The following is a 26920-nucleotide window of genomic DNA, read 5'->3' on the forward strand; positions in this document are numbered from 1 at the left end:
GCAATACCCTAGATGCAGTTGCACCCCTAAAAACATTTCTCATAAGAAACTAGCTCCCTGGTATACAGAAAATACCCAAGCTCTGAAGCAAGTGTCCAGAAAATTGGAACGGAAATGGCGCCACACCAAACTGGAAGTGTTCCGACTAGCTTGGAAAGACAGTACCGTGCAGTATCGAAGAGCCCTTACTGCTGCTCGATCATCCTATTTTTCCAAATTAATTGAGGAAAAGAACAATCCGAAATTCCTTTTTAATACTGTCGCAAAACTAACTAAAAAGCAGCATTCCCCAAGAGAGGATGGCTTTCACTTCAGCAGTAATAAATTCATGAACTTCTTTGAGGAAAAGATCATGATTATTAGAAAGCAAATTTAGGACTCCTCTTTAAATCTGCGTATTCCTTCAAAGCTCAGTTGTCCTGAGTCTGCACAACTCTGCCAGGACCTAGGATCAAGAGAGACACTCAAGTGTTTTAGTACTAGATCTCTTGACACAATGATGAAAATAATCATGGCCTCTAAACCTTCAAGCTGCATACTGGACCCTATTCCAACTAAATTACTGAAAGAGCTGCTTCCTGTGCTTGGCCCTTCTATGTTGAACATAATAAACGTCTCTCGATCCACAGGATGTGTACCAAACTCACTAAAAGTGGCAGTAATAAAGCCTCTCTTGAAAAAGCCAAACCTTGACCCAGAAATTATTTAAAAAACTATCGGCCTAATCTTCCATTCCTCTCAAATTTTTAGAAAAGGCTGTTGCGCAGCAACTCACTGCCTTCCTGAAGACAAACAATGTATTTGAAATGCTTCAGTCTGGTTTTAGACCACATCATACCACGGAGACTGCACTTGTGAAGGTGGTAAATTACCTTTTAACCTCTTAGGCCGACCCACACCGCATGCGGTCGCGTAATCATAGCCTCAAGCTCATTACCATAACGCAACGTTAGCGATTTCTAAAAATCGCAAATGAAATTAAATAAATATGCCTGCTCTCAAGCTTATCCTTTTCTTAACAATCCTGTCGTCTCAGATTTTCAAAATATGCTTTAGAACCAGAGAAAATCAATAATTTGTGTAAGAGTGGTGATAGCTAGCTTAGCATTTAGCGTTAGCATTTAGCACGCAACATATTCACAAAAACCAGCAAAGGGATCAAATAAAATAATTTACCTTTGAAGAACTTCAGATGTTTCAATGAGGAGACTCTCAGTTACATAGCAGATGTCCAGTTTTTCCTGAAAGATGCTTGTGTAGGACACAACGTTCCGTTTTGTTACTATGCATTTGGCTACCGAAACTAACCGAAAATTCAGTCACCTAAACGTCAAGCTTTTTTCCGAATTAACTCCATAATATCGACTGAAACATGGAAAACGTTGTTTGAATCAATCCTCAAGGTGTTTTGTCATACATCTCTTCATTGAAATGCCGTCCCTGGAAGCGTGCATTCTTCTCTGATTCGGATGGAAAAATACTGGTAGCTGACTTTTGCGCACCAATTTCCACGCAGACACCGTGCGGGACACTTGGCAATTGTAGTCTCTTATGGTCAATCTTCCAATGATATGCCTACAAATACGTCACAATGTTGCAGACACCTGGGGGAAACGATAGAAAGTGTCCGTTCATTCCTGTCGCATTCACAGCCATATAAGGCGATCATGGAAAACGTGCCGTCAGAAATCCTGTTGATTTCCTGGTCGCTCAAACATCTTGGTTTTGCCTGTAGATTTTGTTCTATGGCACTCACAGTGAAAATCTTTGCAGTTCTGGAAACGTCAGAGTGTCTTCTTTCCAAAACTATCAATTCCAAGCATAGTCGAGCATCTTTTCGTGACAAAATATTGCGCTAAAAACGGGCACGTCTTTTTATCCAAAAATGAAATACTGCCCCTATAGGACTAACAGGTTAATGGCATCAGACCGAGGCTCTGCACCTGTCCTCGTACTCCTAGACCATAGTGCTGCTTTTGATACCATTGATCACCACATTCTTTTGGAGAGATTGGAAACCCAAATTGGTCTACACGAACAAGTTCTGGCCTGGTTTAGATCTTATCTGTCGGAAAGATTTGGGTTTGTCTCTGTGAATGGTTTGCCCTCTGACAAATCAACTGTAAATTTCGGTGTTCCTCAAGGTTCCATTTTAGGACCACTATTGTTTTCACTATATATTTTACCTCTTGGGGATGTCATTCGAAAGCATAATGTTAACTTTCACTGCTATGCGGATGACACACAGCTGTACATTTCAATGAAACATGGTGAAGCCCCAAAATTGCCCTCACTAGAAGCATGTGTTTCAGACATAAGGAAGTGGATGGCCGCAAACTTTCTACTATTAAACTCGGACAAAACAGAGATGCTTGTTCTAGGTCCCAAGAAACAAAGAGATCTTCTGTTGAATCTGACAATTAATCTTAATGGTTGTACAGTCGTCTCAAATAAAACTGAAGGATCTCGGCGTTACTCTGGACCCTGATCTCTCTCTTGAAGAACATATCAAGGATAGCTTTTTTCCATCTACGCAACATTGCAAAAATCAGAAACTTTCTGTCCAAAAATGATGCAGAAAAATTAATCCATGCTTTTGTCACTTCTAGGTTAGACTACTGCAATGCTCTACTTTCCGGCTACCCGGATAAAGGACTAAATAAACTTCAGTTAGTGCTAAATACGGCTGCTAGAATCCTGACTAGAACCACAAAATGTGATCATATTACTCCAGTGCTAGCCTCTCTACACTGGCTTCCTGTCAAGGCAAGGGTTGATTTCAAGGTTTTACTGCTAACCTACAAAGCATTACATGGGCTTGCTCCTACCCATCTCTCTGATTTGGTCCTGCCGTACATACCTACACGTACGCTATGGTCACAAGACGCAGGCCTCCTAATTGTCCCTAGAATTTCTAAGCAAACAGCTGGAAGCAGGGCTTTCTCCTATAGAGCTCCATTTTTATGGAATGGTCTGCCTACCCATGTGAGAGACGCAAACTCGGTCTCAACCTTTAAGTCTTTACTGAAAACTAATCTCTTCAGTGAGTCATATGATTGAGTGTAGTCTGGCCCAGGAGTGGGAAGTTGAACGGAAAGGCTCTGGAGCAACGAACCGCCCTTGCGGTCTCTGCCTGGCCAGTTCCCCTCTTTCCACTGGGATTCTCTGCCTCTAACCCTATTACGGGGGCTGAGTCACTGGCTTACTGGTGCTCTTTCATGCCGTCCCTAGGAGGGATGCGTCACTTGAGTGGGTTGAGTCACTGATGTGATCTTCCTGTCTGGGTTGGCGCCCCACCCTGGGTTGTGCCGTGGAGGAGATCTTCGTGGGCTGTACTCGGCCTTGTCTCAGGATGATAAGTTGGTGGTTGAAGATATCCCTCTAGTGGTGTGGGGGCTGTGCTTTGGCAAAGTGTGTGGGGTGTGCCTTCCTATTTGGCCCTGTCCGGGGGTATCGTCGGATGGGGCCACAGTGTCTCCTGACCGCTCCCATCTCAGCCTCCAGTATTTATGCTGCAGTAGTTTGTGTCAGGGGGCTAGGGTCAGTTTGGTATATCTGGAGTACTTCTCCTGTCCTATCCGGTGTCCTGTGTTAATTTAAGTATGCTCTCTCTAATTTTCTCTTTCTTTCTCTCTCGGAGGACCTGAGCCCTAGGACCTTGCCTCAGGACTACCTGGCATGATGACTCAACTGTTCTGTTCTATAATTATTATTTGACCATGCTGGTCATTTATGAACATTTGAACATCTTGGCCATGTTCTGGCTGTGCCGGGTGGAGATTATAACAGAAGAGGACTGGCCACCCCACATAGCCTGGTTCCTCTCTAGGTTTCTTCCTAGGTTTTGGCCTTTCTAGGGAGTTTTCCTAGCCACCGTGCTTCTACACCTGCATTGCTTGCTGTCTGGGGTTTTAGGCTGGGTTTCTGTACAGCACTTTGAGATATCAGCTGATGTACGAAGGGCTATATAAATAAATTTGATTTGGATTTGAAATGCAGTGTATGATATACCAATTTGAAGCTCAGTCTACTTTTATCCAACGTTAAAAAAAACACCATTTCACATTTTGCTACATATATCTGAATACAGGTGGTGAGACAAATGTGATTCGTTTTTTAAATAAATTAGCAAAATTTTTGTTTTTTTTGCTTTGTCATTATGGGGAATTGTGTGTAGGTTTAATCAATTGTAGAATAAGACTAACGTAACAAAACGTGGACAAAATGGGGTCTTGATACTTTCCAAATGAACTGTATAATTAAAAGTCTCATTAAAGAAAGTTGACATTTTCTGGTGCCAACCTCATGTCAGCATCGGTGTGGACACTAGAGCCTGTAGCAAATGTGCATAGTCTATAACCTACACTTTGACATGTAGGCTAATCGTGTTGTTTTCTTAACAGAAGAGCTACTGTTTTTTGGTTTTCAAATTAATTTAAATTGACTATTTTGGTTGATGGCCTTGGTGCCCTGGCAGATTGAGCACCTCTTGACAGGCAAATGGCCTTGCCCCTAAAAATCAAGAAATTCCAGGCCTGCGTAGCAACGTGACTTACTTCATGATGTATTTGGCTCTGTCCACAGTCTGAGCTTTGACCTTGACCAGAAGTGGGTGGCTTGTGTAGGTCTCATTCTTCCACTGCCCGTATAGCCGGTACCTGACGACCACAGGTAGCACACAGGTGAGTGGGTTAACAGTGACATATTTAATAATACATACACCAGGACCAGCCTGGAATTAGGACCTTGAAATACCAACAGAACACAACAGGGTCGGAGAATAGAACAAGTTTCATAAACCCACATACTCCAGTCTCTGTGTGGGCGTTGCTATCTCCATTGGATGGATTCAAAATTGATGGCCAAACATGTCAGTTCTAGTCTAAAAGGACACCACTATGATCGTGTGTGTGTGTGTGTGTGTGTGTGTGTGTGTGTGTGTGTCTCTCACCTGTGCTGGTAGGGGAAGAGTTTGAAGAGGCCCCACAGCTCCTCTGACATGCAGGCGTTACACTCCATGAGAGAGAGCGAGGGCAGCAGCACCTGGTCTGCAATGCTCAGGAAACAACTCAGCAATGTGTCCTAGGAGGGAACAGGAGCGCATCAACCACCAGAGTACAGACCACAGTGAGTGGATAATTACAAAATTATATGGACAAAGATCACCTCTCCCCCTTGGGAGGACCAAAAAATAATACATTTTTTTTGAAAAGGCCCTCGGATCCTCTAAAAGTTCTACAGCTGCATCAAAGAATCTTGACACAGCTTGGTATGGAAAATGCACCGCACTCGACCGCAAAGTTCTACAGCGAGTTGTGCAGACAGCTCAGTATATCAAGGGGGCCGAGCTCAGTGCCATCCAGGACCTCTATATCGGGTGGTGTCAGAAGATGCCCCAAATAATTGCCCAAGACTCCAGCCACCCAAGCCACGTCTGGCAAACGGTTGGATTAACAGGCTCCGAGACAGCTTCTACCCTCAAGCCATAAGACTGATTAATGTTTTATTAAATGGATACCTGGACTATCTGTACTGACCCCATCTTGCACTGCTCTATGCACACTCACACAAAACCCAGACAAATCCACGCGCTCTCACACACAGCTGCTAATCTGTTCTTTATTTTACTCATCATCTATCCATCCTGATTAGGGATATTAACGGTTAAGATTTAAAATCTGTTAGCTGCTGAAAATACATTTGACTGGTCATGATTATCAATCTATAGATTCATTTGCATCATTTTTTTGAATTAAATTGTCGTGTGTATTTGTTACTCGTCGTTCATCTTATTTATCACACGCACATAAAATACAGAACCTAGTTTGAGGTGCGAGTGGCCTATCACCTGTCAGATAGAGCGAGAACAGTTCCTCAAATATGTTACTGCAGTGAAACAGGCTTTTATAAGCAGAGTCAGTAAGCAACAAATTACAATTCTAAATGCAATCGAGTGTTAACTGTTTTCATTGGCACGATTAAAAGAGCTACTATTTTTATTACTAAATCTCAACTCATAATTAAAGCATGCCTCCCATTCAACAATTGAGTGCATAAACTATAGTCAAGAGGCCATCAACGCTTCACCCACCACTTCACAAAGTGAGATTGAGGTAGTATAATCGCTGAATACCTGAATGTTTTACTTCAACCCAAATAATGAAGATTGTCTTACCTTGCTTCAAAGTAGCCTAGCTGACATTTGTATCCCTAGTCACTTTATCCTGCCTTCATTCTCGGGCTGACCACATTTAGTCAACTGGTCGATTGTTTGGTTAATAGGCTGTTGGTCGACGGACTTGTTTTAGTCGAGCAGTGGCAAATACATATATATTTTTAAAGTATGGTACACGAGACACGTGTCTGATTCACGCCAATCTGAGTGGACTAATCCAATGGAGGCCGCAGGGATTTGCACACCACCCCTGCGGCCTCCCGTTAATTCCCATAATTTCTCATCTACAATGCTTGTCTTTTTTACGGTAATTTCTCTTCCAATATTTAAAAAAATATATATATACAGTTGAAGTCGGAAGTTTACATACACTTACGTTGGAGTCATTAAAACTTGTTTTTCAACCACTCCACACATTTATTGTTAAACTATAATTTTGGCAAGTCGGTAAGGACATCTACTTTGTGCAAGTAATTTTTCCAACAATTGTTTACAGATAGATTATTTCACTGTATCACAATTCCAGTGGGTCAGATGTGTACATACACTAAGTTGACTGTGCCTTTAAACAGCTTGGAAAATTACAGAAAAGGATGTCATGGATTTAGAAGCTTCTGATAGGCTAATTGATATCATTTGATATCATTTGATTCAATTGGAGGTGTACCAGTAGATGTATTTCAAGGCCTACCTTCAAACTTAGTGCCTCTCTGATTGACATCATGGGAAAATCAAAAGAAATCAGTCAAGACCTCAAAAAAAAAAAACAATGTAGACCTCCACAAGTCTGGTTCATCCTTGGGAGCAATTTACAAACGCCTGAAGGTACCACGTTCACCTGTACAAACAATAGTACGCAAGTATAAACACCATGGGACCACTCAGCTGTCATTACCGCTCAGGAAGGAGACTCATTCTGTCTCCTAGAGATGAACGTGCTTTGGTGCGAAAAGTGCAAATCAATCCCAGAACATCAGCAAAGGACCGTGTGAAGATGCTGGAGGAAACAGGTAAAAAAGTATCTATATCCACAGTAAAACGAGTCCTATATCAACATAATCTGAAAGACTGCGCAGCAAGGAAGAAGCCACTGCTCTAAAACCACCATAAAAAAGCCATACGGTTTGCAACTGCACATGGGGACAAAGATCGTACTTTTTGGAGAAATGTCCTCTGGTCTGATAAAACAAAAATAGAACTGTTTGGCCATAATGACCATTGTTATGTTTAGAGGAAAGGGGGAGGCTTGCAAGCTGAAGAACACCATTCCAACGGTGAAGCATGGGGGTGGCAGCATCATGTTGTGGGGGTGCTTTGCTGCAGGAGGGACTGGTGCACTTCACAAAATATATGGCATCATGAGGAAAGAATTTTGTGGATATTTTGAAGCAACATCTCAAGACATCAGTCAGGAAGTTAAAGCTTGGTTGCAAATGGGTCTTACAAAATGGACAATGACCCCAAGCATACTTCCAAAAAGTTGTGGCAAAATGGCTTAAGGACAACAAAGTCAATGTATTGGAGTGGCCATCACAAAACCCTGACCTCAATCCTATAGAAAATGTGTGGGCAGAACTGAAAAGTGTGTGCGACCAAAGGATGCCGACAAACCTGACTCAGTTACACCAGCTTTGTCAGGAGGAATGGGCCATAATTCAACTTATTGTGGGAAGCTTAAATAAATCATTCTCTCTACTATTATTCCTAACTGACCTAAAACAGGGAATTTTTACTAGGATTAAATGTCAGGAATTGTGAGTTTGAGTTGAAATGCATTTGGCTAAGGTGTATGTAAACTTCCGACTTCAACTGTGTGTGTACACACACACACACAAATATATATAACTACAGTTTTACTGTTGACATATAAGGAATGTGTTTGTTGGGGTCAATGAAGGGTAGATAGGGACTTGCTGTATGGGAAGTTACTGAGTGAGATAATGGGAAGTTCAGAAAGTTCATATTCTGTTCCATGTTTCTAAAGAGTTAGGCGAAGAGCAATAGTTAATCTCTGATAAGGCAGGCCAGCTGCGGAACTAGGGAGGAGCAAGGGAATTCGGCTTGAGGTCAAGTCAACAGATGAAGTGAGATGAAACCTCTGGGTGGGGGGGCCAGAGGGGCCCACCACAACAATCATATTGCACACAAACTTCCACATAGGTTCTAGCATCAGGCAGGGTCGTGTCTACGCCAGTGAGAGGAAACAAATAAGGTCCTGCCTAGCAACAGAGATGTATTGGCTGTCTAGATGTGTAAGGAGTTGACCCCGCCTATGAGGTTATAAATACAGTGCCTTGCGAAAGTATTCGGCCCCCTTGAACGTTGCGACCTTTTGCCACATTTCAGGCTTCAAACATAAAGATATAAAACTGTATTTTTTTTGTGAAGAATCAACAACAAGTGGGACACAATCATGAAGTGGAACGACATTTATTGGATATTTCAAACTTTTTTAACAAATAAAAAACTGAAAAATTGGGCGTGCAAAATTACTCAGCCCCTTTACTTTCAGTGCAGCAAACTCTCTCCAGAAGTTCAGTGAGGATCTCTGAATGATCCAATGTTGACCTAAATGACTAATGATGATAAATACAATCCACATGTGTGTAACCAAGTCTCTGTATAAATGCACCTGCACTGTGATAGTCTCAGAGGTCCGTTAAAAGCGCAGAGAGCATCATGAAGAACAAGGAACACACCAGGCAGATCCGAGATACTGTTGTGAAGAAGTTTAAAGCCGGATTTGGATACAAAAAGATTTCCCAAGCTTTAAACATCCCAAGGAGCACTGTGCAAGCGATAATATTGAAATGGAAGGAGTATCAGACCACTGCAAATCTAAACTTTCAGCTCATACAAGGAGAAGACTGATCAGAGATGCAGCCAAGAGGCCCATGATCACTCTGGATGAACTGCAGAGATCTACAGCTGAGGTGGGAGACTCTGTCCATAGGACAACAATCAGTCGTATATTGCACAAATCTGGCCTTTATGGAAGTGGCAAGAAGAAAGCCATTTCTTAAAGATATCCATAAAAAGTGTCGTTTAAAATTTGCCACAAGCCACCTGGGAGACACACCAAACATGTGGAAGAAGGTGCTCTGGTCAGATGAAACCAAAATTGAACTTTTTGGCAACGTTATGTTTGGCGTAAAAGCAACCCAGCTCATCACCATGAACACACCATCCCCACTGTCAAACATGGTGGTGGCATGGTGGTGGCAGCATCATGGTTTGGGCCTGCTTTTCTTCAGCAGGGACAGGGAAGATGGTTAAAATTGATGGGAAGATGGATGGAGCCAAATACAGGACCATTCTGGAAGAAAACCTGATGGAGTCTGCAAAAGACCTGAGACTGGGACGGAGATTTGTCTTCCAACAAGACAATGATCCAAAACATAAAGCAAAATCTTCAATGGAATGGTTCAAAAATAAACATATCCAGGTGTTAGAATGGCCAAGTCAAAGTCCAGACCTGAATCCAATCGAGAATCTGTGGAAAGAACTGAAAACTGCTGTTCACAAATGCTCTCCATCCAACCTCACTGAGCTCGAGCTGTTTTGCAAGGAGGAATGGGGGAAATTTTCAGTCTCTCGATGTGCAAAACTGATAGAGACATACCCCAAGCGACTTACAGCTGTAATCGCAGCAAAAGGTGGCGCTACAAAGTATTAACTTAAGGGGGCTGAATAATTTTGCACGCCCAATTTTTCAGTTTTTGATTTGTTAAAAAAGTTTGAAATATCCAATAAATGTCGTTCCACTTCATGATTGTGTCCCACTTGTTGTTGATTCTTCACAAAAAAATACAGTTTTATATCTTTATGTTTGAAACCTGAAATGTGGCCAAAGGTCGCAAAGTTCAAGGGGGCCGAATACTTTCGCAAGGCACTGTATATGTGCTTGTGTAATCATATCTTGTCTTTGCCGGGGTATGACCCAGTGGGTAAATATACTTTTAGCTTTTCCAGTCGTCCGTTTGAGTTTGTTCAGAATCTAACACCTTAAATACCTCGTAATCCTACACAATGATCTGGTACTCACTGCATATACAGTGGGGCAAAAAAGTATTTAGTCAGCCACCAATTGTGCTAGTTCTCCCACTTAAAAAGATGAGGCCTGTAATTTTCATCATAGGTACACTTCAACTATGACAAACAAAATGAGAAAAAAAAAATCCTGAAAATCACCTTGTAGGATTTTTTATTAATTTATTTGAGAACTTGCACAATTGGTGGCTGACTAAATACTTTTTTGCACCACTGTAACTCCATTGTTGTGCATTTTATTCCTTGTGTTACTATTTATTTATTTAATATATTTTTTAAAACTCTGCATCGTTGGGAAGGGCTTGAAAGCAAGCATTTCACGGTCAAGTCTACACTTGTACACCTGAATTTATTCTCTGAATTCCTCTTGCTGATTAATACAACAAAACTGTTCAAGACACTTCTTGGTCCCATTTACTTTGACAACTCACCATTTTGTCCTTGACGTTGTCATTTCTACCCTCACTTTGGTACTGGAGAAATAAAAGAAAGCACGAGGACAATTAGTGAGATGAAGCCAGGGTAGGACGGTATGCCAATACATTTTCCTTTGGGGATCAAAAAAGCATCAATTGACTTTAGGGCATGTACCTCTTTCATAAAGCCCTTGCCCAGGCGTACGATCTTGGCAAAAAGGATGGGGTCATGGGAGAGGTGGGGCCCCAGGTAGCAGAGCATGCTGAACACATCCCTGCGCAGGTCCTCAAAGCTCTCTGCAGGCCTGGGGGCCCGCTTGTTCTTCAGGGGCCTCAACAAACATCCCTTGGCCCCTTTGGGGACCCCGGCTCTGCAAAGGGAAACAGGTGAGACAGGGCACAGAGTTTGTAGTATTTCGGCTGGCTGGCTGTGTATGTCGTGTTGTCGTGTTGTATTTAGGTAAATGTGTACATTTCTTCAGCTAATATGCAAAGAGCACAAAGTGAATCGAGGGGAGCAGGCGGGCACCTGCGGTAGAGTGGCTCCACAGTCAGATGCAGCAGCTGGCACAGCGCCAGAGCAATGGCCTTGTGAGAGGTGGCGTAGAAGGAGGGCATCTGGTCCATAATGCTTTGGGCATGGTGCCAGTCTCCGATCCTCAGCAGCGCTTCCAACAGACCCAGCTTCTGGTTATCAGGAGCCTGAGGGTAGAGGGGGAGATGCAGAGTGTGTGGGTGAGCTTGGAGCAGCAGTAGGAGTCTGAGAGCAGCTATGTCCTTAGGTTTATGACGGAGGAATCTTACAAAGTACAAAGCAGGCCCATTAAAAGAGGTTAAGGAGGATTTGCAAACAAAGCCTAGTGAGTAAATAATATTAGTGAGTAAATCATGAGTTGTAAATATATTAGTTTTTTAAATTATTATTTTTACCCCCTTTTCCTCCCAAATTTCGTGTTATCCAATTGGTAGTAGTTACTATCTTGTTTCATCGCTGCAACTCCCGTACGGACTCGGGAGAGGCGAAGATCGAGAGCCACGAGTCCTCCGAAACACAACACAACCAAGCCGCACTGCTTCTTGACACAATGCACATCCAACCCGAAAGCCAGCAGCACCAATGTGTCGGAGGAAACACCGTACACCTAGAGGCCAGGTCAGCGTGCACTGTGCCCAGCCCGCCACAGGAGTCGCTCGTGCGCGATGAGGCAAATTCTCCCTAACCCGGACGACGCTGGGCCAATTGTGCGCCGCCCGGTTCAAACCCAGAATCTCTGGTGGCAAAGCTGCCTTAGACCACTGCACCACCCGGGAGGCCCTATGAGTCGTAATTTTCTCCAGCAGCATTGGATGGGAACAAGGAACTGTAGAAATCTGTCATCGTACCTGACGCTGCACTTAATTCATGTGTGTGACTGACACAACCAACTGACACAGCATAGTAACAAGGCAGTGTTGTCAGGGAGAGGCTGAGTGTGGGATGAGTTAACTAGCTAGAGGACAAACTGATATTCCGCTCATCCAATGTCACTCATTTTTCAGGCTATTTTATAAAAAACGAAAAGCACTTACGTCAAACTATGAGCTTAATGTTGAAAGATGTTTGTGAATTTGCCTCCCAGTGTGTTGGAAAACAGACAGAACCAGGTTCTCCTCTAGGATATCCCTGTACTTAGCTATATTTTGTTTGATTTTTATCATTTTAAAAATCCCTAGTCATAAGCATACCCATAAGATGATGCAGCCACCATCCTGTTCAAAAGATGGAAGAGTGGTACTCAATGATGTATTGAGGACAGAGTTCATTTCTTTGCAGTTTTACTTTAGTTCTTTATTGCAAACAGGCTGCAGGTTCTGGAATATTGAATATTTTTTTTGGTTCAAGCCACTTGAAAAACTATTATTGAAACAGTTATTTGCTAAATATAGCATTAGCATGACGCGGGCACTCAGATGACAGATGCAATCTGACAATCTGGATCTTGGGCTGGAGGCGGAATTTATTTTAGAAACATGGCTCACAAAAGCCTTCAGTGTTGCTCTTCGTTACTTTTAACGTGTGGGAGGGAGGGGGGGCTGCTGCTGCAGCTTTAACTCTAACAGACCTCCTCTGGCCCATCAATCACTGTCTGTCTGTCAGTGGTGGTATGCACAGCCCTGCCTCAGACAAGACACTGACTGACACCTCATTAACACACAACAATAAAGCCTTTTCCCTTTCCATCAGCAGCACACAGAGGAAGCCTTATAAAGACTGGGCTTCATCAAGGCGATAAAAGAAGGACACTTAGTGGAAGTAGACCTGTGCTTTAGTGTGGAACAGTTACCCAAATGTGGAGACATGGATTTCAAATAGTAGAAATGTGTGCGAGTGTAACATGAGATTACTTTACCTTGTCATTCTTCTCTTCCTCCTTCTCTCTCTCCTTGTCTTCAGTCTTCTCGGAGGGCACCACCACCATGGTGAGCTTGCGGGCGATCTGCTTGGCCTCTGTGATTTCTCTCTTGTGCTCCTCTACAATGCTGGCATCCAGTGGCATCAGCTGGGAGGGCAACGCAGGCTCAGTCACACATCAGGTCACAATTTATAGCACCAGGCATTTAGATTTCTCTGTTGGATCACATGTTGCACAATCTGGCATGCACTGAGGACAACCAATGTTAGTCAAATCTTTGATATAAAATTATATACATATATACACATACCGTTATATACCTTTAGAAAGTATTCACACCTTTACTTTTTCCACATTTTGTTGTGTTACAAAGTGGGATTGAAATGGGTTTAATTGTCTTTTTTTTGTGTCAACGATCTACACAAAATATGTGCTAAAGAATTCTAACACAAGTAAAACATTTATAGAAAACTAATATACATTCATTAGACATTCAATCCCCTGAGTCAAATGGCAGTGATTACAGCTGTGAGTCTTTCTGGGTAAGTGTAAGAGCTTTGCGCGCCTGGACAATACGCACATTATTATTTTTTAATTCAACTCTGTCAAAATGGTTGTTGATCATTGCTAGACAGCCATTTTCAAGTCTTGCAATAGATTTCCATGCCGATCTAGGTCAAAACAGTAAATAGGCCACTCAGGAACATTCACCGTCTTCTTGGTATGCAACTCCAGTGTATATTTGGCCTTGTGTTTTAAGTTATTGTTCTGCTTAAAGGTTAATGTCTCCCAGTGACTGTTGGAAAGCAGACAACCAGGTTTTCATCTAGGATTTTGCCAGCGCTTAGATCTATTTAGTTTATTTTTAATCATAAAAAAACTCCCTAGTCCTTGTCAATGACAAGCATACCCATAACATGATGTAGAGTGGTACTCAGTGATGTGTTGCACCAAACTTAACACTTTGTATTCAGGACATAAGTTAATTTCTTTGCAGTTTTACTTTCATGCCTTGTTGCAAACAGGATGCATGTTTTGGAATAATTAGTATAGTGGATTGACTACAATGTTGTTGATCCATCCTTAGTTCTATCATATCACAGCCATTAAACTATGTTTTAAAGTCACCATTAGCCTTATGGTGGAATCCCTGACCGGTTTACCTCTTCTCCGGCAACTGAGTTAGGAAGGACGACTGTATCTTGTTTTACTCAAGTGCATTGATACACCATCCAAAGACTAATTAATAACTTCATCATGCTCAAAGGGAAATTCACCGTCTTCTTTTTATTAGCCATCTACTAATAGGTACCCTTCTTTCAAAGGCATTGAAAAACCTCCCTGGTCTTTGTGGTTGAATTGGTGTTTGAAATCCACTGCTCGAATGAGGGACCTCACAGATACTTGTAATTTGACTCAAGACATTTCAGATTCATTTGTAAAGATTTTTTTTTTTAAATATCCACTTTGACATTATGGAGTACTGTGTAGGCCAGTGATTTATTTTTTAATTTCAGCTCTAACAACAAAACGTGGAAGAAGTTGAGAAGGAACTGTATTATGTGAGACAATGCTCTGTAGGTGTGAGTTGAGATGCTTACGTGCACATAGATGTCCTCCAGCTCTATAAGGTTGTGATGCAAGAGGGCGGCAGCGATGTGGTAGAGTGACGTGGGAGTCTCCTCATTTGGCTCCTGGGAGGAGGTGGACAGTCAAGGAACACTCAATACATACCGAGGAATAGCTAATGGATATGGGGGGGTTCTAATACAAATCAGAGAAATTCACTCTGCCGTCTTTTGATCCCCTACTTGAAGCTAAAGTGTATAGTTCAGTGACTGGCAGCTAGGGATGCACATTTCGGTCAATTTTGCTTCTGGCTGACCAACCCTCATTAAAACAGTTTTTTTTTTTTTTTTTTAATCCCAAAACAGTAAAATGACATGACCAACAGAAAATACTATGTATACAAACAAGGAACGGACATGTTTCCTAAGAGCTTCATGAAAACATGCAAGAATAGCAAGCCTATCGTCTTATAGTCAAAAGGCTATAGCATATTACTGAAGATGCAACTGCTGTAATGAAGCAGCTAATAAAAAAAAGTTGTTTTCAAACATTTGCCAAAATGCAATTCAGGAGAAAACACCATTCTTAACAGAGCATCGAATGCGAGCGGTTCCATATGTGACCCGTTGCAGGTAACTAGGCGTATGTCGCGGGTCACCTAACAAGGCAGTCTGTCACATGTGACAGAGATGAAAATCTCAGCTAATAACTTAGAGGGGAATCTAATAGCAACAACTAGGACAGGTTGCTAATACGACTAGGATTCTGTTTCTAGATATGAAAACCAATAGAACAGGGGTCCTTGCTGGTTAATGGCATGAGTCTTTATGGAACAATTGTCTCCACATTTCTATGGTTGGATTTTGGCTAGGCTACTTTGAAGCAAGGTATAACAACTACACTGCCACAAGCGTACATTGTAAAGTGGTGGGTGACATGCTGATACCCTGCCTGCCGTTGACTAAATTCTACGCACATCGAATCGGAGGCACGCTTTAATTACGAGTTAAGAAATTAAAATGAGCTATTTTTAAATCTAGGCCTAGAAAAGAGTTGGCACCTGATTGCATTTAGAATTGTTATTTGTTGCTTACTGACTGGGCTTATAAAAGCATGATTCACTCCAGTACCAACTTTTTGAGGAGCTGTTCTCACACTGTCTGACAGGTGATAGGCCATTCCACTCTTCAAACTAGGCTCTTTATTCTGTGCACATGTGATAAGATACATGACAAGTAGCGGAAATACACAAGACAATTTATTATAACTACTAGGCAGGGTAGCCTAGTAGTTAGAGCGTTGGACTAGTAGGCGGAAGGTTGCAAGTTTAAACCCCCGAGCTGACATGGTACAAATCTGTCGTTCTGCCCCTGAACAGGTAGTTAAACCCACTGTTCCTAGGCCGTCATTGAAAATAAGAATTTGTTCTTAACTGACTTGACTGGTTAAATAAAGGTAAAAATAAATAAAAAATGTCCACTAAATGACCGTTTGTGGTTAACTGTTAACATCCCTACTGGCAGCACTAATATTCACATCAGGTCTGACTGCACCATTTCCCCTCATTCTTGCAGGTCAAGGGAGAATGTGCGCAAGACTTATGTTCATCAATAAGACCTTGAAGTATTTTTTAATTAATTTGGTTAAGGATTTGTCCGCTTCTTGGACAGGCAGCTCCCCACAAACACCAATTTGTACAGTTTATATCCGGCCAGTTTCAGACAGGCTGTAGAGTCAATCAATCAATCAAATGTTATTTATATAGCCCTTCGTACATCAGCTGATATCTCAAAGTGCTGTACAGAAACCCAGCCTAAAACCCCCAAACAGCAAGCAATGCAGGTGTAGAAGCACGGTGTGCAGACAGTCACAGTGGGGAGTCTGCTCTCTCACCTGGTTGAACTTGAACTTGAAGCCCAGGATGTGGCAGAGGGTGAGGGGTTCACACATATAGGACTTGATGAGGGGCAGGAAGAACTCGTCTTGGTCAGAGCGACACTCGTACACCTCCAGGATGATGTCCAGAACGCGGTTGGGGTCCAGATTGAAGCATCCTGCAGGGTGGAGAGGGGGTAAGGGTGTACAGATGACATTGAGTAACTTGGGTACAAAATAAGGCCATGTGTAATGTAACCCCCATTTGGGAGTCTAAATGTCTAAAAAATATATATTAACGTCCCATGCAACAATTCAATCCTCAATTTAAAAACTGTAAAATGCACTTCTGCCAAACTTAGAATCTCCATTACTTTCTTTGTTAGTCACAGATATTATACATACCCGTCACAAAAAATGCAGCGAGACTAAGAGTGCAACAAGGATCCGCTCCTTCTTGGCAGTGGAGAACGTGACGAAAAAGACTAGGGGTTTCATACCTATTAGGGACTTGATGCTCTCTAGGACGATGTGGCTAGTGATGTTGCCTGAGAGATCTTGGCCCAGCTCAGTGATCAGCTTGGCATAGCCCTCATTCTCTTCCCTCAGCAAGTTGAATTTCTGCTGCTTGTAACTATAAGGGGGCAGAGTGGAAAACAATACATAGGAGGCCAACCACTCACCATTAGATAAACAACTTCAAACTTTAGGCCCAAGCGTGAACACAAGTGATATTATTTATTGTGTTTCTAGTGTATTATAGGGTAATAGAACCCTATACAGCCTGAATAACCATGTTTTGCAGCAAGGTAGTGCATGAACAGTCAGAGAATATAAACAACTAAAGTTATGTAATTTCTCTACGTTCTGTGCTGACATTACATTTGGCATTTGTGGCAAAGCTCACATCCTATTGGGTAAATGGTCACATATTAAATGCTACAGCCACAGGCTGCGAGGCGGATAGCCCAGTGTTGGAGATGTAACTTTGGGTTAACGGCACATTCAGCCCTGACCTGGGAATAACAGTAGCTTACTCTAGTTCCGGCTACTTGGTCAGACCATTCAATTTATTACATTGTTGACTTTTGACACCGACCATTACAGGATTTTTGTTTTTTTACAGATGAAAATGAGTCACCGCTCCACTTACAATAGTTTGGTCTTGATTTTAACGATTTTCTGGTTGAACTGATGAGCTTGCTTTATGAGTCCCAGGGACTCCAGGGTCTCTGGGTCCAGCCTCTCCTTCAGGATGGCATCTGGCACAAAGAACTGAAGAGAGGGCAGAATGAAACAAACAAGTGTTATATAATCCCTCCAGGATTCCGCGGTTACAAACATTCCCAGCATATTGTGGGAGGGCTTGCAAATATGACCAATCACTGCACTATTCCTGCATAAAAGTCTAATGCAACATTATCTCAAACTGACCCATAACACAGTACAAAAACAGGGCTCACAATTTAAACCAATAAGCGCACATTTATCAAAAATATGGTTCAATCAAGCCACGCCTCAAACCTTTTTCCTCAGTGCATTTTCACAACGAATTGGACAAAAATCACTGCACATTGACATGCAAAATGCCAGAACTGCCACAGCAAAACCAAGCATTTTTGACAGCAATAATAACAAAAAAACCTTGTGAAATCCTGGAGAGACTGTATAAAGATTAGTAAATAGATCTCATATGGTTATGAATAGGGGTGAAAGTAGATTACATTTCTTACCGGTACGGGACACCAAAGAGCACACACATTCATTTTTTGTATAGCCTAGGTGTAATCATAGAATTACATATAGAATCCCTATTCATTTCATATGATCTCAGTGGGCCATGGACTAGTAAAGATATGCCATAACACTTAACATGCATTACCTTTTAACATAGACGGCACGTGGGTTTCAACTTTGGGGAAGATCATTTTCACCATAAACATGCACATTTATAATAAAGCATTCCATGTATCCTCGCATTTTCAGAATTATGTAAGTTAGTCTACTATTCCGAATGTGAGAATTAGAATGGAGTCATTATTTAAGCTAACACTAACTCCATCACTGTTGGCAAAAAATATATACTTCAATGCAGCACAAATGGGTGTAGAGTAGGCCTATCAGATACATGTCTTGTTGGCCTTTTATAAACACATTTCATTCAATTTTACTACTTTATATTCATCCGGAAAGTATTCAGACCCCTGCCCTTATCCACATTTTGTTAACATTACAGCCTTATTCTAAAATGGATTAAATAAAAATCCAATACCCCATAATGACAAAGCGAAAATAGGTTTACACATTTTTGTAAATGTGTTAAAAATAACAGAAATACCATATTTGCATAAACATTCAGACTCTTTGCTATGAGACTCGAAACAGAGCTCAGGTACATCCTGTTTCCATTAATCCTCCTTTAGATGTTTTTACAACGTGGAGTCCACCTGTGGTAAATTCAATTGATTGGGCATGATTTGGAAAAGGAGTCACCTGTCTATATAAAAAAGGTCCAACAGTTGACAGTGCATGTAAAAGCCAAGTCATGAGGTCGAAGGAATTGTCCATAGACAGGATTGTGTCAAGGCACAGATTTGGGGAAGGGTACCAAAAACTGTCTGCAACATTGAAAGTCCCCAAGAACACAGTGGACCCCCTCATTCTTAAATGGAAGACTTTTGGAACCACCAAGACTCTTCCTAGAGCTGGCCCCTCGGCCAAACTGAGCAACCGGGGGAGAAGGGCCTTGGTCAAGGAGGTGACCAAGAACCCGGTGGTCACTCTGACAGAGCTCCAGAGTTCCTCTGTGGAGATGGAAGAAACTTCCAGAAGGACAACCATCTCTGCAGCACTCCGCCAATCAGGCCTTTATGGCAGTGGCCAGATGGAAGCCACTCCTCAGTAAAAGGCAGCCCGCTTGACACCTAAAGAACACTTTGGCCTGAATGCAAAGCGTCACGTCTGGAAGAAACCTGGCACTATCCCCAAGGTGAAGCAATGGTGGTGGCAGCATCATGCTGTGGGGATGTTTTTCAGTTGCAAGGACTGGTGAGACCAGTCAGGACAGAGGGAAAGATGAACGGATAAAAGTAGAGATCCTTGATAAAGACCTGCTCCAGAGTGCTCAGGACCTCAGACTAGGGCGATGGTTCACCTTCCAACTGGACAATGTCCCTAAGCACACAGCCAAAACAACGCAGGAGTGGCTTCGGGACATGTCTCTGAATGACCTTCACCGGTTCAGGCAGAGCCCCGACTTTAACCTAATCTAACATCTTTGGAGAGACTTGAAAATAGCTGTGCAGCGACACTCCCCATCCAACCTGACACAGCTTGAGAGGATCTGCAGAGAAGAATGGGAGAAACTCCACACAACGTTGTGCCAAGCTTGTAGTGTCATAACCAAAGACTGGAGGCTGCAATCACTGCCGAAGGGGGTTTCAACAAAGTACTGAGTAAAGGGTCTCAATACTTAAGTAAATATATATTTTTTTAAATAAATTTGCAACAAAAGAAATCTAAAAAACGTTTTTTTTCTTGTTCATTATGGGGTAGTGTGTAGATTGATGAGGATAAAAAAAACTATAATACATTTTAGAGTAAGGCTGTAACGGAACACAATTTGGAAAAAGTCAAGGGATCGAAATACTTTCTGAATTCACTATATTAGCAGAATCTTATTACGACAAATGTTAGGGTAGCCTACTCTGCTGTCACCTGACAGATCAATAAAAACAATGTTATCTGATCCATATAAAAAGGCCTACAAAAAAAGGTGAGACACAAATACAATATGACATCTATCTAACCTGGAGGAGGAAATTGTCCAAAAACAACCAAAAAAGCGTTACTGACCCAATGATAAAGATATTCACTACGTTCACTCACTTCATAAAATAGGCTACTTACTGTTCGCTCACTTAAGTTAAGAATTTTGATAACTAAAAGACAGACTGGAGTCTTTTCATTGGCATCTCTTTACAGAAACATCCATTTGCTTTCCAAACTGTTTTCTGTAATTGTATTTACATTTTGCGATTTGCCTGGCTGGGTCTCCACTTTTCACTGACAGTCACAACTGAATCATCTATTTGGTACATGCTGTGCGCTGCCCAAATTGCGGGCCTTTCCATCTGTAGGTTATGCAATTTCAAAATAAACAATGCTAACGATCCTGTAGCCAAATCATACTTTCTGGTGTAGTTGCCCATTTTGAATGATTTTATTCATTTCTGTATAGACAGAGTAAGTAAGAGTAAGTAAGTAAGCCTATATAATTTTGGCAATTGAATTCAAGTTACATTAGGGAAAGCTTCCCATAGCTTTATAGACGTGTCGTCTATGCCTTTTAATGCGTCATAAACAACCAGTCATGATGTTTTCATCCGATTGTTTGACAATCACTTAACAAAGGGCCCCAAGAGGCTACCCGCGCACATTCATCCACTCACAAATCAATGGAAAGAGCCATCCGTTACAAAACACCTACGTGTACTGTAATTACATTCTGTGAAGGCCTACACGTGTAGCCTGAATTGACAAGATGCATAACCGGGTGGAAGCCGGCTAGTGATGGCTATTTAACAGTCTGATGGCTTTATGATAGTCTTTCGGTCCCAGCTTTGATGCACCTGTACCGATGTCGCCTTCTGGATGATAGCGGGGTGAACAGGCCGTGGCTCAGGTGGTTGATGTCCTTCATGAACTTTTTGGCCTTCCTGTGACATCGGGTGCTGTAGGTGTCCTGGAGGGCGGGCAGTGTGCCCCCAGTGATACGTTGGGCAGACCGCATCACTCTCTGGAGAGCCCGTTGGTTGCGGGCGGTGCAGTTGCTGTACCAGACGGTGATACTGTGAAAATGTGTGAGGGTTTTAGGTGCGAAGTCCAGGACCCAATCCACATGGGGCGGCAGGTAGCCTCGTGGTTAAGATCATTGCGCCAGTAACCGAAAGGTTGGTGGATCGAATCCCCGAGCTGACAAGGTAAAAATCTGTCGCTCTGCCCCAGAACAAGGTAGTGAACCCACTGTTCCTTGGCCATCATTGAAAATAAGAATTTGTTCTTAACTGACTTGCCTGGTTAAATATATTTTACAAAAAGTTGCACAGGGCAGGGCCCCGAGCTATGGTGTTGAATGCTGAGCTATAGTCAATGAACATCATTCTTACATAGGTACTCCTCTTGTCCGGATTGTGCAGTGCGATGGCAATTGCATCATCTGTGAATCTATTGGGGCGGTAAGCAAATTGAAGGGGGTTTAGGGTGTCGGGTAAGGGGAAGGTGATATGATCCTTAACTAGCCTCTCAAAGCACTTCATGATGACAGAAGTGAGTGCTACGGGGCGATAGTAATTTAGTTCCGTTACCTTTGCTTTCTAGAGTACAGGAACAATGCTGGACATCTTCAAGCAACTGGGGACAGCAGACTGGGATAGATCAAATATGTCGGTATTCACTCTAGCTAGCTGGTCTGCGCATGCTCTGAGGAAGCTGCTAGGGATGCAGTCTTGGCCGGCAGCCTTGTGAGGGTTAACATGTTTAAATGGTCTTACTCACGTCGGCCACGTAGAAGGAGAGTCCACAGTCCTTGGTAGTGGGCCGCGTCGGTGGCACTGTATTATCCTTAAAGCGGGCGTAGAGCGTTTAGCTTGTCCAGAAGCAAGACGGTGTCCGCAATATGGCTGGTTTTCCCTTTGTAGTCCGTGATTGTCTGTAGACCCTGCCACATACGTCTCGTGTCTGAGCTGTTGAATTGTGACTCCACTGTCTCTGTACTGATGTTTCTCCTCTTTGATTGCCTTACGTTGGGAAGAAGTACACCGTTTGTGTATTCCCAGTCACCTTGCCATGGTTAAATGCAGTGGTTCGCACTTTCAGTCTGCCATTTATCCATGGTTTCTGGTTTGGGTAGATTTCAATAGTCACAATGGGTACAACATCTCCTATAATCTTCCTGATGAACTCAGTCACTGTATCCGTGTATTAGTCAATGTTATTCTCAGAGGCTACCCGAAACATATCCCAGAATGCGTGTAAATGCCTATTATCTTTTGGCATTTTGTGTTAATTGTGATGGGCTACACCGTACTGGTAAAACATGAGCCTCACTATTTATTTGGCCGGAACGCCGTACCGGACCAGCCTACTTTCACCCCTGGTTATGAATTACAGAAAATGTGTCATTTGTGAAGAGAATCAAATGTTACTATAATTTATATTAAGAGTCAATAGCATTTTTTAAAAAGTTTGTAATTCAAGCTTGACACTCAAATACTGTGTTTTTGCCTTGCAGTAGGAAATACAGACAAAGGCTGAATTTTCTATGATCAATACTGCCACCTAGTGAAAGTTGACATCTCATGAGAATGTATTTTTGTTCATCCCAATAACTTGAAACACACTTACCAGACACGCTCCCACTAGCTGGGTGTAATGGTCACGTTTGTTTTTTTCCTCTAAAGAGCTGGTCTCTATGTCTGTCAAAATAACAATTGAAACATTACAATATCATGACTACAATTAGGCAACACATTTAGGCATTAAATTGCAAATGACTGTCACAATATGCCCAAACTGAAGTCAAACCCACCTAGTATACTGAAAACATCTGCTAAAATGGATGGCATGTCATCCCGCAGATCCTGGAAATAAACAAGAAATAAGACGCATTCAAAACGGGCATTAAAAATGTAAATTCTTATTGACTTTTGTTTGCTGATACAGAAGTTCCAGAAGTGGTGTTTAGCTTTCTTCACAAGCAAAGCACACTGTTTCTGTCTGAAATTAATGAATAGGCAGAAGAGGACTGTTTTATTATGGCGCAGCTGCAAGTGTACCTTCTCTGCATGTTCCTAATGATAGCGTCTGTGCCTCTATTCGTAACATTACAAAAATCCCACATTCCAGGGAACAGAGAAAAAACTTGTAGACTCATTGAGTTGTAACATTACTCGATCAATTTGAACAGCTGCTAAAGGAACCTCCGATTAGGATTGTATATTTTTCTCCCTCTTAAAAATAACCAGAAATCAAGAACTAAATGCACATCACTCCTCAATTGCAGATACTAGTCAATGTTTTCACAAAAAGGACTCTCCTATGACACAAAACCCTCATTTCGTTATTGCACTAACGCATGGAAGATTTTCTGTGATGAAAGACATTGCAGAGAATGAGGACATCAAAAGGACTATACATACCATCATGTCACAGAGGACGCTAGCAGAAAGGTCCAGCTTGAAGTTCCCCTGTATGACATGCCAGCAGAGTTCATACAAAGCTGCCTGTATATCTAGACAATAAAAAGAAGAGGCAAACAGGCTGAGAATTACTCTCAATACAATGTATCAGTATAACCCCCATTTCACAAACGGCCAACCGAAGAGCTGTTGAGGCTCATTATGATGCTATATGAACATTACATGACACCTGACATAGCGAGACCCCATCATTGAATGAATATTACCTTAAATTACCTTGAATAATATCTTAACTTAATTTGCAAAGACTCAATTGTTGCAAAACTAACATGTATACTGTTCTTTCAAAGAGCACAGATGGGTACTTTCATTTTTGAGCTTACCTTTTATTGTGCTGTCATGATTTGTTTTGTATGCAAGATTCTTACATAGTTGTACACTGAAAAGGAGGGGGAAAAGGTGATTATTTACTATACATGATCTAGTTTATTTTCAGTGACTTGTAAATAGTTTTCCAAATGACCATAGAACAGTTAGTAGTGTGCTGTAGTATGTGTACATAATTTGTACAGTACGTGTTGCAGATATGCAAAATCTGCCTTATGTCAACCCCCAATATTAACGCTGCATATTACACTGTAACTGTTTGAATACACCATTCTGAGCATTTGACACTTTAAAACATAGTCCAAAATTCTTAACGTCCAGTTACTAGAGCTTGATGACTAAATTCTTATCAATGCCAACTGTTGCCAATTATTTAATCAGCAGAAATCACACCCATACTACCAAATTCAGACGACGACATGTTTTCAATTCTAGCTAGCTAATGTTTTTGTGTAGCAAGAGTCAGGTGGTGGTACCATTAGCTTGCTGGGAACGACACCTGCTCGTCGAACATATCATTCTAAAATCATGGCCATTAATATAGAGTTAGTCCCCCCTTTGCTCCTATAAACAGCCTCTACTCTTCTGGGAAGGCTTTCCACTAGATGTTGGAAATTGCTGCAGGGACTTCCTTCCATTCAGCCACAAAAGCATACTTGAGGTCAGGCACTGATGTTAGGCCTCGCTTGCAGTCTGCGTTCCAATTTATCTTAACAGGGTTTGATGGAGTCGAGGACTGGCCTGGACAGATTCCTGACAAGTTATTCAACAACGATCTCAACAATCCATTTCTCTATGGACCCCGAATTGTGCACAGGGGCAGTATCATGCTGAAAAAGGAAAGGGCCTTCCCAACTGTTGCCACAAATTTGGAAGCACAGAATCATCTCGAATGTCATTGTATGCTGTAGTATTAAGATTTCACTGGAACTAAGGGGCCTAGCCCGAACCATGGAAAACAGCCTCAAAACATTATTCCTCCTCCACCAAACTTTACAGTTGGCACTACACATTCGGACATTCAGCTAGAGTTCTCCTGGCTTCCGCCAAACCCAGATTCGTCTATCGGACTGCCAGATAGTGAAGCGTGATTCATCACTCCAGAGAAAGCATTTCCATTGCTCCAGAATCCTTATGACGGGCGAGCATCACACAAATCTTGGCATTGCGCATGGTGATCTTAGGCTTGTGTGCGGCTACACGGCCATGAAAACCCATTTCATGAAGCTCCGGACGAACAGTTATTGTGCTGACATTGCTTCCAGAGGCAGTTTGGAACACTGTAGTGAGTGTTGCAACCGAGGACAGAATTTTTTACAAGCTTCAGCGTTCGGCGGTCCCATTCTGCGCTGTTGTGGCCTACCACTTCGCGGCTGAGCCGCTGTAACTCCTAGACGTTTCCACTTCACATCAGCACTTCCAGTTGACCAGGGCAGCTCTAGCAGGGCAGACATTTCAGGAACTGACTTTTGAAAGTCAATGAGCTCTTCAGTAAGGCAATTCTACTGACAATGTTTGTCTATGGAGATTGCATGGCGGTGTGCTCGATTTTATACACCTGTCAGCAACGGGTGTGGCTGAAACAGCCGAATCGACAAGTTTGGAGCGTTGTCCACATTATGTTGGCCATGTAGTGCATGTGAGCGAAACCCGCATGTTGTGATGCACATGCATGCAATAATAGTATGAGTTAGCTAGCTCACTGGTCACTAAGTCAACTTGCCAAATAGATAGGTATAGAGGTAGCTAGCTAACTATAGTAGGTAGGTTAGTTAGAACGCACAGGGTCAACCATCAGGCTAGCCTGCATCAATAATAGCTGACTAGTTAGTTCGTCCACTGCACTGGCTTTCAGGGCTAAGCTAACTAGTTAGCTGCCTCGGAGGACAGACGGACTCAAAAGTTAGTTAGCTTGCTAGTTAGCATCTAATGGCCCGGGCCAGTGTTGCAGTACATGGATTGTACAAGTGCTTTACCAAATTAATTACTTAAAACAACACTATTGAACTGTAGCCAACTTTATCTTACTATTATGAAATAGTTAGCACGCTAGGTTGGCTAATTCACGTCGCGAGTTAGCCCGGTCTCTTACAGGATAACTATGGGAACCGGTTGCATGGCTCAACAACCCTCATGGAAAACGAAATACCAAGACATTCGTCTTCATAATTTAACAATATAATAAAACTTACAACTCGTGTTTTCCAGATTTCTCCCAGTTTTTGATCCAATCAGCAGGGACGATACGTGTCGCCATCTTCCCCCACAATACCACACATAGCCCGGATGTTTAGCTGAATGCACAATAATGAAAACTAGTGCATCGTGGGACGACGAGTCAATTTGAGGTCTTCCAGTCAGTTTACCACAAATAAACGTTGGAAGCCTAAAATTACAACGCTACAATAATTAACGTGTAAGATTTTATGTAGATTAGTGTAAAGATAATCAATTATGTTGAACAGATCCACTGGGTTTTTGGCTTGCTTAAGCGTCTCTATCACTTCAAGTCGTCAGAGCATGTGTTCAGTTCATGATGGGCATGTGATGCTAGGAGCCTCTCAATTTCAGTTTATGAACAGTATTCAGACAAATTCATGGCAGAGGTGAGCACAAAGGATTTAAAGGTAAACTCCAGTTTACCCACTGTCTCTTGGGATGATTTGTGTGTGGGCGTTTGTGCATACATTGAATTCTCACATTATCCACAACCCCATTACTGTAACAGTGGCTTCCTTATTCTTTAAAAAAGACCCACATTCACCCCTTAGTGATCTACATGATCACCATCCTAATAATGACACCATTGTAACAACCCCTGACACAGGTGATTCAAACCAGTCACACAACCAGTGA

General features: G+C 42.2%; 1 protein-coding gene across 4 annotated transcripts in view; it reads right to left on the minus strand.

Moving 5' to 3' along the window:
• Nucleotides 1-26518, minus strand: part of LOC118391260 (THO complex subunit 2-like) — a 77132-nt gene extending 50614 nt beyond the window's left edge. For 2 of the 4 annotated variants that reach the window (XR_004827100.2, XR_004827099.2), the window contains exons 1-15: nucleotides 26257-26518; nucleotides 24061-24116; nucleotides 23678-23769; nucleotides 23068-23119; nucleotides 22884-22954; nucleotides 17632-17753; nucleotides 16979-17112; nucleotides 16497-16657; nucleotides 14636-14728; nucleotides 13032-13181; nucleotides 11171-11343; nucleotides 10817-11012; nucleotides 10657-10698; nucleotides 4952-5082; nucleotides 4557-4658 (exon numbers count right to left, since the gene is read on the minus strand). Coding sequence is in view for 2 of the 4 variants with exons in the window: in XM_035782473.2 (XP_035638366.1) it covers nucleotides 4557-4658; nucleotides 4952-5082; nucleotides 10657-10698; nucleotides 10817-11012; nucleotides 11171-11343; nucleotides 13032-13181; nucleotides 14636-14728; nucleotides 16497-16657; nucleotides 16979-17112; nucleotides 17632-17753; nucleotides 22884-22954; nucleotides 23068-23119; nucleotides 23678-23769; nucleotides 24061-24116; nucleotides 26257-26321 (1640 nt within the window). In the remaining 2 variants the exon portion in view is untranslated. The remainder of the gene's footprint in view (nucleotides 1-4556; nucleotides 4659-4951; nucleotides 5083-10656; nucleotides 10699-10816; nucleotides 11013-11170; nucleotides 11344-13031; nucleotides 13182-14635; nucleotides 14729-16496; nucleotides 16658-16978; nucleotides 17113-17631; nucleotides 17754-22883; nucleotides 22955-23067; nucleotides 23120-23677; nucleotides 23770-24060; nucleotides 24117-26256) is intronic. The other 2 variants (XM_035782473.2, XM_035782472.2) reach the window with 2 other exon arrangements.
• Between the last annotated feature and the right edge of the window lie 402 nt (nucleotides 26519-26920).

The sequence above is a fragment of the Oncorhynchus keta genome, chromosome 12 (assembly GCF_023373465.1).
Source record: "Oncorhynchus keta strain PuntledgeMale-10-30-2019 chromosome 12, Oket_V2, whole genome shotgun sequence".
Taxonomy (NCBI): Eukaryota; Metazoa; Chordata; class Actinopteri; order Salmoniformes; family Salmonidae; genus Oncorhynchus; species Oncorhynchus keta.